This window comes from Chelonoidis abingdonii, chromosome 11 (genome assembly GCF_003597395.2).
Source record: "Chelonoidis abingdonii isolate Lonesome George chromosome 11, CheloAbing_2.0, whole genome shotgun sequence".
NCBI classification, from domain to species: Eukaryota; Metazoa; Chordata; order Testudines; family Testudinidae; genus Chelonoidis; species Chelonoidis abingdonii.
The window spans coordinates 48914400-48931382 of NC_133779.1; the positions used below are offsets into that span (position 1 = coordinate 48914400).

General features: G+C 44.8%; 1 protein-coding gene across 1 annotated transcript in view; it reads left to right on the plus strand.

Moving 5' to 3' along the window:
- Positions 1-16983, plus strand: part of RNF115 (ring finger protein 115) — a 39039-nt gene that overhangs the window by 2965 nt on the left and 19091 nt on the right. The window contains exons 2-3 of the mRNA XM_032792177.2: positions 12824-12882; positions 16238-16295. Coding sequence (XP_032648068.1) covers positions 12824-12882; positions 16238-16295 — 117 coding nt within the window. The remainder of the gene's footprint in view (positions 1-12823; positions 12883-16237; positions 16296-16983) is intronic.

Consider the following 16983-nt stretch of genomic DNA (forward strand, 5'->3'; position numbering starts at 1 on the left):
GGACTTGTACCTGCCAAACCAATGAATCGGTTCACCTTTTCAACCTCTCCACTACAGGGGTGACAACCTCTTTATCTCTCCGTCTTCTGGTCACACACCTAACTGATGGGAACCTGCTTGAGTTAGGGGCCCACTCTGCTCTTTCAGTCACCTCCTCAAGTTCTCAAGCAAGAGATCTCCCGTCAGAGTCCCAGGCAACCACTAAGGAAGGCCCTGACGTGCCTTGTCATGTCATATTTCTGAAGTAGGACTCTTGCACTCTTCTGAAGGCCAGTCATCATGAATCAGCCTGTGTTTTGCAATCTCTGGTTGAGGCAAACTTTCTTTAAGGAGCATGAAATTGGGAGGAGAACAACTTAGTTCTAATGATGCTCTGATACTGATTTCCTTTGTGTCCTTGGGCAAGTCACTTCCTTTCTTCATCCCTCAGTTTCTCCATCTGTAAAATGTGGCAAACATTGGTCTCATGGGGTGATGGGTTACTGTTTGTAAAGGGCTACATTAGGACTTGCTTTCAGAGCTCTGAATTATCCAGTAGAAGTACATGGACCTGTTTGCCTCCAGATAGAGGGAGATAGCTCAAACCAGTGACTTGGGGCCTGGTCTACACCCAAAACTTAGGTCGACCTACCTGCTTTGTTCAGAGCTGTGAAGGACATCATGCCGTGAGCACCGTGGTTAGGTTGACGTAAGCCCTGGTGTAGATGAGGCTGAGTCGATGGAAGGATTTTCCCGTTGCCTGAGCTACTGTGTCTTAGAGGTAGATTCCCTGCTTTGATGGGAACCCCCCCTTCCCTTGCTGTAGTCTGTGCTGCCCTGCTGCAGTGACCCAGCTGCAGCATCCTAGGTGTCTTGCTGTAGCGCAGACATGGCCTAAGGCTGAGAACTAAAGACTGAGAGTCAAGACTTCTGTTCCCAGCTCTACCAATAACTTTCTCTGAGAGACCTCAGGCAAGTAACTTCCCCTCTCTCTGCCAGTTTCCCCTCGTAAAATGGGAAGTTTTTGTGCTGTTTTGGTGTGATCCTTATATTAGGATAACGCCAGCTTAAAATAAAAATTGCTTACATAGTGGGGCGAGGAGGTAATCCTTTATACCCGGAGTACCATGCTGCTGAAAAGTGTGAGGCCATTTCCTCCTTTTGAAGCAAGAGTACAACTTCCATTGGTGCTTACTGCATGGACAGGACTCAGGTAAATCTTCCAGAATGTCAGTGAGACAACAGATCTTGGTGTTGTGCTGATCTTCAATGTAGCTGTGAATTGTCCTCTATTCCACAGCAGCATTGTTGTGATCGACTATATATAAAAAATATTTTAAAATCCTCTATTCCCATCTCTGCCTTCTTCACCAAAAAAAGAGCAAGAGAAAGGCAAGCAATCCTTGAAACAAACCGTGTTTATACATGGCTGGAGCTGTTCTCCTCCCAGGGTGTCACGTGAAGGCTGGCTGTTCACTGACAGCCACAGACAGTGTTAACGCATGTTGGAGCTCAGTAGTAATGTTTCCATAGCTTCTGTAGCATAACTGCTGTGCAAGCCACCATTCGCTGAATGTGGCCTGGTTTCACTTGGGGGGGCGGGGGGGCGGGAAATAAACCATGTTCCCTGACTGCCATTTCAAATCACGCTCTCTGCTGTATGCTGCAGGTGCAAGTCATGTTGCAGCTGCAGCCCAGCGGATATGTTTTTATTTTAAGGTAACTGGATAACTCATCTTGATTAAATCCAGCACGAGAGAGAAATCAGGAAGGCTTTTCAGAATTCCAAGTTAAATATCTGCAGTGAAGCGAACTGCTGCCATATGCTTTTTAAAAACATTCTTCCCCGTAATGGCCCACATTACAATGAGTCTGCAGCTTGCCCCTCTCTCGGGTCTTCTGTGATCCTGATCAGTTAATGTCGTCAAAAATCTCATGGTCCTTTTTGTCAGGGATAGGTGACTGACCCTGGCATCTTGATCATCCCCCAGTTGTAGTCTGAAGATACCAAATCCCTGCAGTTTCATTTATGTTGGGGGGGGCGGGGTGTAGAGCTTTCCTTCACTTAACATTTCTCCACTCTTGTAAAGCACTTTGAACTCATCCAGAGTACGCTAAAGGTTACTGCTAACTTCCCATCCCGAGCTATTGTTTAGGGTTACAGTGCACTGTTAAATGGTGGCCATGCGTCGCCATGGGTTTGACTGCATTTTAGAGATGGATTAAATGATCCTGGTGCACTAATTCTTTTAGTGCTGAGAGTGTGATCAGCACTACGCAAGTCAAATACACAGAGCGGTCGGTATAAAATGTTGGCCTCATTGATACTACCTCTATAACCAAGTCAAGGGTACAATACGATTGCCCCTTGCATTGGTGACAACACAGTTAACATGTGTAGTGAGGATAGAATCTGCATCCCTCTAAGTCCTTGTATTTGGGTAAAATCCTTGTGAAGACAAGGCAGTCTGTAGTTTTCGCTCAAGTTAGTGGGTGAAGTTAGACTTATGGAGGAGCCTGGGGTTTACCTTGGCTTGCAAACTCATGTGAAACTGCAGACTGTCTTGTCTTCATTAGGATTTTGCCTCATATTAGCTAACTTGAGTTATGATCACGTCTGTTTTCCTAGTGAAGACTTACCTCAGCTGGGCTAAACATTGGAGTGTTCAAGGGTTTAGTTTTGTTCCAGGAATGGAGTCGAATCTTGATTCAGCTATGTTGGTGGAGCAGTACTGTCTTTTGGGGAGTGAAAGGTGCTGAAGGAATGTAAGCTCGTTACCCCTCGTCACATCAGAATTGTAAACTAGGAAACTGTACTTTTTCAGACTTCCCCAAAACTGGCTTCCAATGTCATCGTCAAAGTAAATTTTAATCCCACAACCTGGAATCCCAGCGTACGGTTAAAAGAAACTTTTGAAATGTTTTCCATGTTAATATTAAATCTGGCTTCGTATCATATGAAAGAATGAAACTTTTTAGCTATATGCTGTACATCAAAGTTATAAGGTAAATGCACTAAGCAAGGGAAGGGAAAGTCCTATCTAATCTCATCCGTGTTGGACACAGGAATAAACTGGTTGATTCTCTTTAAGAATCCTGTGACCCATATCCTTTAAATGAATACAGTCTGTCCTGCGTTGGTTGACGATAGCTTTGTGTAGGGAAACATTTTCTAATGGCTACCTGAGAGCAGTGAACTTATTAGAGGAAAAAGACTCATAAGCTGTGCAACTTAGTCCATCATGAACTGGCATCTTCCTTTAAGCTGGACTCTCTTGACAGATTTTTCTTTCTGGTTCTAATGGGTTTTTTGTTCCAGAAGAATGCCTGTAGTAAAGGCTACGCTGAATGGGAGGCACCTGTGCCATTTCTGCTGTGGTCCGTTTAGGTTTGAATAAGGAATGCCTGCAATATTAATTAAAAAGGTTCAACTCATCTCAGGCCTTTGGTGCTCAGCCTTTCTGAGAGTGCACTGCAGGCTAAGATTTCCGCAGAATTGTACAGGTCTGAAATATTGATTGGGGTCAGGACACCCTTTTAATAGAAATGATCCAAGGGCACATTACAAATGTAGGCCCCGATCCTGCCCATGCTTAAAGTCAATTCCCGTTGACGTGAACACATGAGTAGTGCTATGAAAATGAATCAGCCTGCTTGTGCTTAAAGTTAACCATGTGTATGTGTTTGCAGGCCTGGAGCCTTGGAGATGGGTCCTGTTGCCCTTTATGCATACAAAATTGTCACGGATCACAGGATCAGTACTGTTAACCATGCAGGATGCAAGCTATATGAGATGCAAGATGTATATGGGGCTTATTTAACCCTTGCCGCTGCCCCCTTTCCCCCATGCAACCTCCTCTTGGGTGAACATGGCCTCAGTTTTAGCAATGTGAAGTGACGCTGCACGGCAGTTTAAAACAGGAAGTGAATAATACCATAACCAACTAAAACTAGAGGAGAACTTTTAAGTAGGCAAAAAATACTCACCTGTGTTGCAGGCTGGCCAAGACACTGGGTTAGATCACCCATTGCTCTTCTACCTCGAAGATAGTTGGCTCTCAATTAAAGGGCAAAACGTACTTCTGTGGTGTCTCTCTCCATATGAATGAATTTTGCCAGACAGAGCACATCAGGGTATTAAGGGGTAGGAAAACAACTACAGCATTGAACATGCATGTATAACGTGAAATAAATAGGCTAGACTATAAAGTAATAGCAGTTAGCTAATGCCGTGGCTCTAGGGAAAGGTGATAGGACCCAGCAGGATCCTGCATTCCCACAGGTGAATTGCATATGTTTGGATCTTGCTACAAATCTGCAAAGCACTTGGTGCTGCATGAGGAAGAGAAAAACACCAAGGTACTGAATAACCATTTATGACAAAGTTCAGGTAAATGCAATTGCCCTTTCCTTGCAGTGTAGCTGAAGAGTTAATGCAATTTTATATAGTCAGTGAAGCTGTCCCAAAATCCTTTGCAAAATACAGTTACCGAGCTAAATAATAGCAGAAAAAGAAATGAAAGGGTATAGGCAAGGCACAAAAGAACTGTGTTCAAGATCCGTGCGTGAAACACAGTTCAGATAGTAGGAGCTACAGAAGGGAAAGATACTAGATTTTGGTTTTTCTTCTCCCCAACGTGAGGAAATTGTTTTGGTTAAGGCCAGAAGGGGACATTAGCATCATCTAGTCTGACTACCCGCATATCACAGAAATTATATAATGTGTGTGTGTGTATATATATAATAGATTAAAAAATTATCTTTAAATTGTTCCATTCTAAGATGCCTGATACGTTCTTGGCATAGTGTGAGCAAACAGCTCAAACTGTAAATAGCTAGTATGTCTTCCTTAGCTGCTGGCTAAAAATGTTCTTATGCCACGCCTTTTACACTGGTATGTGGGTGCCATGTTACTTCTGAAGTGAACTAACCTGGCTATTTAGTGGCCCACAGAAAATGATTTTGGTGGCTCAACTGAATTCCCAGTGGAAAGGTGCCTGCGTCGCTAGAACTGCTGCAGTTGAGGACAGTCCCAACAGACTGGCCAGAGACTGACTAGACCACAGATACTTGGCTACCCTGTAGGGGACTGTGCCGCATGTAAGGATTGAGACACATTGATCATGTGGAAGAAATTAGGGTGCTTGGATCCTTTTGTGAGTGGATGAAAAGTTCAAATGTTCATTCAGCATATACCAAAGGAAAATTTAGCTTGAGATTCCCACATAGGACTGTAGCTTGCTGCTTGCCCTGGAAGATAAGGAGAGGAAAAGAAAATAGAGTGTCAGTGACCTCAGTAGAATGGTATGGAGGTTGTATATCTGAGCGTCTTACCCTCTGGTTGATGATAACATGGCTAAGAAGCCCTGCACATGTCATTCCATTGCCATTTCTCTTGATATGCCTGCTTCAGATTGAGAATCAAGGCAAAAGGATGAAATATGTATTTGCCCTCCAATTCTGACTGCTTAAAAATAATTGGGCTTGGACACTTCTGCACAGTTAATGATCGGCTGGCGGGACAGAGGAGTTTTAGCAGACTGGCCACATTGGGAAATGCATGAATCAGAGCTGATTGGTGTTGACGGAAGATTGGCTAGGTGCTCTGAGCAGTGTGCTGGAGACTTGTAGACTCCTTGGCAAAACTTGCTCTCCCTATCCCTTCCCCGCTGTGGCTCAGTCCTGCCTTGGAGATGGTAGGTACCTTCAACCACTATCGGAGGTAACAGCGGGGGGTTCAGTTTCCAGGGGCCAGGGCTTTCCAGCCAAGACTGCCACGAAAGGGGCCGATTGTGATCATGGTTCTTATGATGCAGGGACGGGACTGAGAACCACCGTGATCAGTCCATGTGAGCAACCTCCAGTCACCCCAGCTAGACACTGAGCAGTAACTTAATGACAAAAGGTTTTGTATCCCTGAGCAATCGAGCGCCTCTTTATTCTTTCAGCTTTCTAGGAGAGTTTTTCAAACAATGGATAGTATTAAAAACAAAACCGTTTGTTTAGTGTAAGAAATAATTCTGAAATACCATACACAGCGCCACTCATCTGTTTTGTTCCCATTGCTGATTTCCCCTCTATCTTAGTTATTCAGTCCAAATGCTGTATTTATCTCCGTGTGTATCCTGCAAGTAATAGTGTATTAGCTTCTGGGCAAAATGCCTGTATTCAAGTCTCTCCAACTGATTGGATGTAGCAGAGGACTTCCAAAAATGAACAGGACCACAGGCCTTCAATCTGTAAATCTTAGTCTTTGTGCCCAATCATGATATCCCCTGAATCGCTGCATCATGGACTCTGGAAATAATCAGCCTAGTTTTAAAGATGTTCATCCTAGCATCTTCTCTGAGAGGAGCTCATGTCAGCATCAGAATCCTAAGCAGAACTTTAGCTTGAGGTCTGTCTTCTGGAAAAGAACCTCTCTGCGTGCATGTCCTTCACTTAGACTGCAGTGAGCTGCACAGCCAACTGAAACGTATCAGTTCTGCAGGCCTCGGGAAACAGCAGCGTCGGTGATGACACGGAATGGTGCAGGTTTAGAAAAATCTTTGTAACATGGTGGTTTCAACAGAGAAAACCAAGGAAAGGATTTTAAGCAAAGCCAATGCCGTGCTGTTTGTGTTGAGCTGGAATTTGGCATTTGTTTAACATGTAGCTGCCTTTCCAAAACTGGCTCTTGTGTTTGGGTCTCTCTGTTGTTGGGTGCCCAGCATAGACACAGTGGGCCTGATTTTTTTGAGAGTTGCTGAGCATCCGCAGCGCCCAGTGACTTCAGGTGCAGCCCAGCACCTTTTTGAAAATCAGACCCCAGGCATCTCAAGTGGGGATGCCTGAAATCTGGGTGCTCTTAGGAAACGTGTCCTTCTCATTCTAGTCACATTTTTCATAAATCAGGGCTGTGAACTCATCCGTTCAGCTCTACAAAAACCACCCCTCTTATCTCACTGCCAACTTAAAGTAAAGTTGGCTTGTTCCTGAAAGATCAAAGTTGCGGCTCTGTCAGATCAAGAGAAGGGCTGAGTTCCAGACTCAATGAACCCCTCACCGTGAACACCCTGCTAGCAGCAACTTCCTGTTGAAATTAGGGGCCTGAGTCCCAGGAGCACCATGGGAAAGGGAGGAGGAGTGTCTCTTCCGACTCAATTGAGCAGGTGCCCAACTTCAGGGGCAGGAGCAGACCCATTAAAGTCAATCGGATCACTTGAATGCTTAAAGTTAAGCATGTGTTTAAGTACTTCACTAAATGGGGGCTTCATGTAACTTAAAAAGGGATAGCATGGAATCTTTGGGCTTGAGTCTCTTCCCATTAGATCTTCTAGGCTCCTTGTCTGTTCCCTATGTCACTTGTTCAGCTGCTTAGTCCAATCAAATAATACTCTGTATTTACGCTCGTAGAACATCATATTCTTGTAACACTCCTTTGTCAACCCCTCTGGTTCTAAATACCCCACAACCGTGACTCTGCCTTCTTAGAGTGACAACATAGCTCTTGGCTGAAGTCCTTTGTAGATCCATCTTCTACCCTGAATAACTTCTAAAATATTGTTTCTGCCAAGGGGCAGTGGGTGGCAGACACTAGCAGAAGTCAATCCTGATCTCAGTTTGGGGAGAATCAGAGCCATAGTTTGAACCTGGGGTCTGTGCAAGAAAAGTTATAAGAACCATAAAATGCTCAAACAACTTCAAATTTGGACCATAACCCTACAGCAGGGCCCTAGCAGGCACAGCAATTTTCCACCATAAATAATTATCTTCCTACTAGTTATTGATGCCTTCAAATACTTACAGATGGTTACATGGTCTTACGTGCTTCCCCCCTCAGTGGTTGCTTAGTCTAGCTGTACATACTGGTATTTCACTCAAATACCTGCCTTTACACAGAACTGAGCAATGCCAGTCTTCTTTCAGATGTGTCTGTTCTCTTTAGCATCCCAATATTTTATTATTATTTTTAAACCAACCTCAGACTTTCACTGGTGCTGAGCTCCAATAATTCTGGATTCCTTTGAAAATCCTGCCACTTATTTAGCTACCTAACTAAGACCTGAGCTCTCCGTAGAAGCTTGTCCCCTTACGTCCAAGCAGGAAGGACAAGTCGTAAATGTTCAGAACTGATGCGTCGGTGTAGAAAATAACAAAACAAGATTAATCTGTGGAGGGCAGAAGGGCTTGTGGTCCTTAATAAGGGCTCCGAGGTGCTATGGTAATACTAATTATAAATAAATATATGTGGGAAATCGTTAGGAAAAACTCGATCAGAAGGAAGAATGTAGAAAGCAATCTTCAGAGACTGTGTGGGGTTTTTTTTGTTTTTTTTTTTTTTGGTGATGTCTACCATAAATTGAAGCAGATTTATGGTGCTGGAGCAGAACTAGGCCACTTTCTAAATAAGCTTTTTAAGACCAGGAATTGGTAGGGGGAATCTCTTAAATGCTTTCCGTTCTCTCATCAGTATGCTGATGGGGATTGGAGAAAGGAATTCCCCACAACTCTAGTGTAAGAGCAGATCCTAGAATGTTCAAGTTTGCAGCCAAATTTTTACTGTCATTTAAGGGATAAACAGTAGTTTAGACTGTTTTATGAGGTCATTGCCTGTTTTTCCTCAGGCTAAACAACTGATAGCTTGCCCTTATGGGAGCCAGGTTTCGCCACAGAGTTGAAATGCTCTCTGTTATTTTAAAGTGAGTTTTAAAATTTAGAAAAACATTCCAAAGTTGTTCCTTAGCCCATCTAGGGTGAACTTGGAAACTAGAATCCTGGACTATGACCACCACATGTCTGCAGGACAAAAAACGCTGGGACAAACTGGCACCCGAGGCTGGGGTATTTAAAGGGGTCTAATGACTTAGATGCTTAGCTTTCCTTGACCATCAACAGAAGCTGGGCGTCTGACTCCCTTAAGCCTTGAAAATCCTATCCCTAATTGGCAGTCTTGGAGGAGAGGCTAAGAACGGGAAACCTGATCTTGTCTCTGGAGGAGGCTCCTACAGGTCAGCATGGATGAAGCTGCTGTCTGCACTGGATCTCTCTGTCCATCTCTGGGGCTGTCAATCCAGCACACATCACGAGTGCTCGGTTCACTTTACAAAACAGTACTTAAATACGTGTTTTAAAAAAAAGTCTGTTCTAATGTCTTTGAAATAGAATGGATTTATTTGTAAAGAGACAGCGATGGAGCTAGCTGCTCTTCATGGAGTGGAGTCTTGCCTCTGTGAGAGACCCCATTAGCACCAGTGCCCTTCCACAAGAGCGAAGGGATATACCTGCATGGGACAGCTTTCAGGATCAGGGCCAAAATGCCAGTCCTGGTTCATGGACAGTGGAATGCCTCAGCCAAGAGGCTAGATTGTGATATTGTGACAAGGTTTCATCCATCAAATCCGACAGATGTTACAGAGTCGCAAATTGCAGAGGGAGCTGCGTTTACACTGGCTGAGAGCTCTCTTGGAGTATAATTTATCATATTAAACTGTTTCAGAACTTCCCCTCCCTTGTCCTGGCACAGCAGTTTTCCCCCACCCTCAGTATCTGACATCGCAAACAGAGTCTGGGTATGTTTCCAAGGACATTTCAGATTGAAGGTGAATACCAAAGTACAACCGCTTGCACAAGGTTTTCAGACCATGCATACAATGGGCCTTAATGTGTACCGATATTTGATGAAGTCAGCGTTTAGTGGAGGCTGTGTATGTTAGGGGGCATTGCTGGATGTAGGGTCACTGAAATATTTGAAAGATTGCTTCTATTTGCCGACCTCAGCATTTTTTTAAGTGTTGGGCTTAGGGACCAGATCCTCAGCTGTTATAAATCGGCACAGCTCTATAGCAATGTTGGTTTACACCAGTTGGCATCTTCTGGGCCAGATCCTCATTGTGTGTACTTTCCAGTCACAAATGCATTGATTGCTGTGTGTGTTGGTATAGAGTGTGATCTTCTGGCCAGTCACAGATGCTAGCAGGTATCTTCACGTTCTCAGGGCAGATGCCATCACTGGAAGTAAGATTGTTTATAGAGGAGGCAGGTTCTTTTAATCACTTTCCCTTCCATGCTAGCATCACCAGCGTCTTGCCTGGGTTCCTCGTTGCTGATCTTCAGCTGGGTATTGCGAAAGCCGAGAAAGTACTCTGTATGCTTGGCATAAAGGGAATGCAGAGCTGGGTGGTTTACGTGCTGCTGCAGCCTGTGGTGCTTACAAGCTTTCCTAACAGCTTTGCATGGCTGCTGGATAAGATGAGGGAGAGTACAGCACTCCACAAATCATGACTATGGAAGTGGAGAAACACTTTCCCATAATGAGCCGATGAGGGTTCAATCTGAAATCCCCCATTTTGGGACATCTCTATTCATCCCTGCAGGCAGGATGGGAGTATTTGGTGATCAGCAGCGTCAAATGCTTCAGGAAAGTCCAGCAGGGTGAGCATGGGTCTATACAGACAGCGGGAGGATATCCACCAAGGCAACGTGTTGTGTCACTGCCATACTCTTGCCTGAAGCCTGGTGATGAGGGGTCCAGACACAGGCAACAGGCATTGGCGTGTATTTTTTGTTTTTGCTAGCCTGTCGTGCGGTAAATGCAGGGTGGACACCAAGCAGCGCTTAGTGAGATCTCTCGTGTCAGCTGAAGGGAAGGTTTGCAGGACTGGGTCCATGATCAAGCCTAGCTTGAGGCAGGAGGTCATGGAAAATCATTGTGGTTGAGGGATTTTTCATCTATTAGGGTGAGTATTTTTAAAGGGGCCTAAGCTTGAAAGTCAGTGGGAATTAAGCCCCGACTCCTTTTGCCCCCTGAATTTTTTAGGTCAACCTTACCTTTGTGAAGCACCTTCCATGGAAGGATCTCAAAGAGCTTTACGAACATTAATGAATTAAACCTCATAACCTCTCCAATATTGGCAATATTGTCTCCGTTTTACAGATGGGGACACTGATGCCCAGGGAGTGGAAATGTTTTGCTCCGAGTCTCTCAAGCCCATGGCACAGATGGGAACCTAGATTTGCCTCTCCTTTGCGTGCATTAATCGCAGGAGCATCCTTCCCTTTAGATCATGCACTCTCCCCAGGACTCCCAAAATGGGGAGCCCAACCACCCAGTCATTAGAGGAACTCCAGCTACCTATATAAATGAAATAAGTTGGGCTTCCTATTTCTTCCAGCACATAAACTAAAACCTGCTTTTTAAAATCTCTTTCCTATAACGGATGCATCCATTAACTTTACATTAATATCCTTAGCAGGGCGTTTGCCTAAATTCATATGACTGGGGAACCTCTGGATTCCCCAGTTCTTGAAAGTTTTGCAGCTGTGCCACTGGCACCCCCCACCCCTTTTGTATTGATGGTGACCTCCCAGGAGCTACGTGCTTCTGGTCTTGCAGCTTCCTGCCTTGAGTACAGAGCACTGAGAAGGATGATGTCATGGTTGAGCTTGTGGTAGGAAAGGTGGACGCGTGAGTCCCATGGTTAATATTTTGGGGGTTTAAAGGGGTATAGCTTTGTGTGACCATTCAGGTAAGGGGGCAGGGCAACATGCAACAGGAGACGGACATGAGGCCGTGCATTTAAGAAATGTCCAGTCTGAATAATTCAGGCTTGTAAAGGGACAGCGTAGTCGGCGAGAAAACAGAATACCAGGCAGAGCTGGTATCTGGTTGGAGGACTGAGTGAATCCAGCTCATTTCTCTTATCTCCTCTATGAAAGTGGCTTTAAAAAGAGTTGACAAAGCTGTTTATGCTCTGACTTTGATAGTTATAGAGTGACTAGCCTATAAATTCCTGCAGAGCTCGCTACAGGAGGGCCAGTGCAGCGGCAGAGCTGCATTTGAAATAGCTGCTTTCTGGCACCTCTTTAATTGAAGTGGCTTTTTTTTCTGTCACCATTGCTGTCAATTGGCAGTTGAGGCAGTCCTCCTCCGAGGCCTGTTATCAAAGTTCCCAGTGCTTCTCGGTAGGATTTTAAATGGCACTCTTCTTAAATGGAGTTATGCAGGCTGGTTTGCTGCTGATAGATAAAGACTGTGTTCAGGCGGGTTGTGACAGAGCATCCAGATGCCACGGAGATACCAATGCTGAGCTGTGGAATTGCTCTGTAAGAAGCAGGAAATCTGCTTTCCAGTTAAACTATCCCAGTGTACGTCTCCAACCGATAGTTTATTATAATCTACTTTGCCCTTCCCTAATGTCGATTAATCTGAGACTGTCTAAGCATTTTACACCCAATAATAGCACCTTTGTGACTTAAATATTCTATTCACTTGATGGATGAATAAAATGGATCACGAGTGACATAACCAAAGGACCTAAACAAGTAGGGACAATCAGTCTAGTTCCTTCCAATTCTTCCTGTTCGAACAGCATACAGTGTGAAGTGATATGGATGTTGAATCTCTTTAACTATTGGGTTTTTTCCCCCCTAATCTCACCTGGGAGCTGCTTTCACAAATATAAAGCATAGCTTGTAAAAGATTTCAAGAATGTTAAGCCTGAACTGAAAGGAGGTCGCACGGTCTACTGGTTAGAGTAAGAGGTTGGGAGTCAGGAAACAGAGGGTTTGATTTTTTCCAATTTGCCACTGACTTTGTGTGACCTTGGGAAAGGCACCTCTCAGACCTTCAGTTATAAAACGGGAATAATACCCACCCTTTTTAAAGTGCTTTGAAATCTTCTGATAAAAGATGTCACGGAGGTGCAAAGTCTGTGTTTTTATTGCAGGGGAAACAAAAATTCAGAATCCATATTAGAGTCACACGTGCAGTGTCTCTGAGCTTCACCTTGGGCACTGTATTTCCTGCCTGCATCTGCAAACTGAGCATAATGTGACTAAAGACTTCCCTTTTCTCTCTTCGCAGGAGTACATTTGCCCCAGATGTGAATCTGGCTTTATTGAAGAAGTGACAGATGATTCCAGGTATTGTACATACTCATGAATGTGTGAGGTCAATTGCTAATATATATTTGTAATCAGTGTGTAAGTTGTGTATTGCAAGGCATTTAAGTGCTGTACAAAAAATAAGGGGAAATGGATGCAAAATTAAAACAGGATCTATTTATGTCAACTGATAGCGGTGACAATTATAGAACACTCATCTCCCCAGAGTAAAACAAACAGTTATTGTGACACTGGAGTGATATTGACAAGGAGAACTTTAAGGAAGCCTCTTAATAAAGAAGTGGAAGTTGTGAGGTTAGTCTCTGCTTGTGTCCGATAGATCAGTGATTCTCAACCTTTTTCATTTGCGGACCCCTACAAAAATTTGAATGGAGGTGCAGACCCCTTTGGAAATCTTAGACATGGTCTCAGACCCCCCAGGGCTCCACAGACAACAAGTTGAGAACCACTGTGGTAGATGAGTGTTGTTATGGATTTGGGGATATAATTGTTAATGCCAATTAGGCAAGTTCACCGAGAGGAGATTTAAACCTTTGTGGTTGCAGATATGAAGGTTAAAAGTAACTTTTCTCTCCATCTAAGGTACTTTAATCACTGTAGTGTCTGAGCATCTTTTACTCCTCAAAGTTATTTATCCTCCGAACCCCCTGTGAAGCGGGGCAGTGCTGTTATTCCCACACTACAGACAGGGAACTGAGACACAGACACTAAGTGTGTACACTAGCGCCGCGCATTACAGCTACGGTGCTGCAGCTGTGCTCCTGTGTCACTGTTGTGTAGACGCATCCTGTGTCAATGGAAAGGGTTTCCCATCAGTGTAGTTAGTCCATCTCTCCGACAGGCAGTATGTAGGTCAATGGAAAGAATTCTTCCATCTACCTAGTAGTGTCTATACCAGGGGTTTGGGCTAGGGGTTAGACCTAAGTGACTTGTCCAGGCCACAAATAGGGAGTCTGTGTCGGAAGAGGGGATTGAACCCTGGTCTCTCAGCTAGCTCCCTAACCGCTAGACCAGGAGTGGGCAAACTTTTTGGCCCGAGGGCCACATCGGGGTTGCAAAACTGTATGGAGGGCCAGGTAGCGAAGGCTGTTCCTCCCCAAACAGCCTGGCCCCCACCCCTCCCACTTTCCGCCCCCTGACTGACTCCCTCAGAACCTACGACCCGTCCAACCCCTCTGATGGTCCCCTGACCACCCCCTATCTAACCCCCCGTGCTCCCTGTCCCCTGATGGCCCCAACCCCTATCCAGCCCCCACCCCATCCCCATCCCCTGACCGCCCCCTCGCCCCATCCAACTGCCCCCTGCTCTCTGTCCCCTGACTGTCCCCGGGACCCCTTGCCTGTTATCCAATCCCCCCACTCCCTGCCCCCTTACCATGCCATTCAGAGCAGCCGGAGCCAGCCATGCCGCTGCACTGCCCAGCAGGAGCTCGCAGCCCCGCTGCCCTGAGCTCTGGCGGCATGGTGAGCTGAGGCTGTGCGGGAGGAGGGACAGCACAGGAGGGGCCAGGAGCTAGCCTCCCCGCTGGGCGCTCAAGGGCCAGGCAGGACAGTCCTGCGGGCCAGAAGTGGCCCATGGGCTGTAGTTTGCCCAACTCTGCATTAGATCATCCCTCCTCTCTATTAGCAAAGCTCAGCAGAAGCCATATTGATGCTATAACTTTTCCTGCACTACTGCTTCTTTCTTATGGGCTGCTATAATTAAGAGTAACTGTCTAAGTCTGGAACTGGGGATCTGGATTAGAACTCAAGTGCGTTGCTCTGACACCGACTCCCTTTGTGGCCTCAAGAAAATCTCCTCGTGCCTCTGCTTCAAGGTCTCAAACTTTAAAACGGGGATAATATTTAATGGGGTTGTTCGGGCTGATTAATATTTGAACATACAGCTCACTGTAGAGCTGCTGCTATTTTATTAATGGAAACTAATTTGATGGTGGGGAGTAGCATCACTAGGTACTAATTTAGCACTCTTCTGGCAAAAATGTAGGCAAAATGGAACGTTGATTTGCAACACAAATCCTGACCAAGTTTTAAGTGGTGCAAAATCTTGGCCTAATGCCATATAATAGGGCTTGATTGAGTATTCCACTTAACAGTAATGGTGGTGTAACTCATTATATGGTGCCTAGTTCAAAGATGTTTTGTATTGGTGAGCTCTTCGGAGACGGGTAGAACTTTATTTTGTGTGTTAGTTGATTAAACACGGCTGATTAATCGTGTTTGAACAAGACTCCGCCTTTCCTCTGATTGCATAAAGCAGACTATGTATCCTGACACTCTGCTCCTTCTAATGTGCTAGTTGTCAGGATTTTGATGACAATTAGCAGTTTTCATCCATTGATCTCTGGATCTTATGAAAGAGGAAATTGAGGTACTGTGCCCAAGGGGTCACAGCGATTTGGTAGCAAAGTCAGAAATAGAAGCCAGCTCTCTTGATTCACAGTCCAGTTCTTTATCCGGTCGAACATGCTGCCTACAAACAACTAGGGACTAAAAAATGTGCTAGTCTGGCACTTACTATATTCAGTCCTGAGCCGCTGCTGAGAAAGTTGTGCTATTTGGAGTGAGAGTGGTAACTAAAGTCTGATATCTCAGGGCTCCCAAAGCAGGAAGGCCATGTAACATGTTTCACTGGAAGGATGTGAGTCACTGTCCCTTTTGAACACAGATATTCCTAGCAGTTAACAAATGAACATGAAAATGTAATTCTATGAAGCCCGATGTTTTTGCTTGGCTCTGTGGTTAGGAATGTTTGCCTTGGAACTGAGTAGCCTTTTCACCGTTCCTTGAACAAACTCTGCAAAATGACATGGTTTGTATTGCAGAGCTAAGCACAGGACGCTTTCAGTTTCAGTTTAGTAGGTGGGGTGAGGGAATTTTATGGGAGGGGACAAAGTGTCAAATGTCCAAGATAAACCAGTGAGCTGCTCTGAACGGCAAATAAACAGCTACAGTGAAGCACAAATGCTAATCTAGCAACCCGAGGGAATTGTATTTATACCGCTGTTCAGTGACTCTCTTGTGAACTGGCTTCCTCCAAACTGGAGCCTCTCTAAAACATCTTGCATATTTTTTCCATACAAGGGAAACCTAAATCGGTGCGCTGTAGAGTCACTTTATTCTTTCAGCAGGCGCATCAGCTTTACCTGCATTTCCCCTCTGGGCTGACACTGTGTTTTATATATAGGTTAATTCCTTCCACAAAGTAACTTGTACCACATTTGATCATCCTTTTTCGCCCGCATGGGAGCCTTGTCTTGTTCCTTATAGAGAGTCTGGCTCACACTGGCTTCTGTCTATATTTAACCCCCAGAAGGGGGAGCTTATTTTTGAAAGCAACAACCGACTCTGACTAGTCTGTTTTTCTCCTCAGTTTTCTAGATGGTAGTGGCAGTGGAATAGACGACAGTCCATCCACACAGTTTGCAGAGGTGAGTTTGCTTTTAATGCTGACTTTTTTTTTTAAAGGTTTTTATTTTTATACCTTTAGCTGAGCAAAAAATGTATTTTGGATTTTAGCAATTTTTTTGAATGGAAATTTACATTCCGGGAATGCATGTATTGAAAGCATGTCTAGGAACACACTGATAGGCGGAGGAGGTTGATCTGTGACTGACTTATTTGCTTTCCAGCAGATAGCAGTCTCAAACCCTGAACGTGTTGTCCTAAGCCATGCTAGATGAGAGCTTTTGTTTGTTTGTTTGTTGAGTAGAGGCACACTCCTTTTCAGAACAGATGGAATCTCTGCTCTCATCCCAGACACACACACAACAAGAAGGTACAGTGTAACCTTGGGTGAAATTTTGGTCCCAGTACACAAGAGTTTTGCCATTGACTACGGCTGGGCCAGGATTTCACCTGTATTCTTTAAGGAGCTCTCTATAGGAGGCTTCATGAACATGGTGGGTTTTGAGGAGGGCTTTGAAGTTGATGGCTTGGCGGATGCGAACAGAACAGTTCCAAGCACAGAGCATGACAGGACAAAGGCTCAAAGCAGATAATCGTGCAAGGAGACAGGGGCAGCAGATGCAAAGGGAATGAAAGAGGCATGATCTAGGGTGCATCTACCACAATTCCCTTCTTTCCCCCACATGTAGCAACGAACAGTGGTGATAGGAC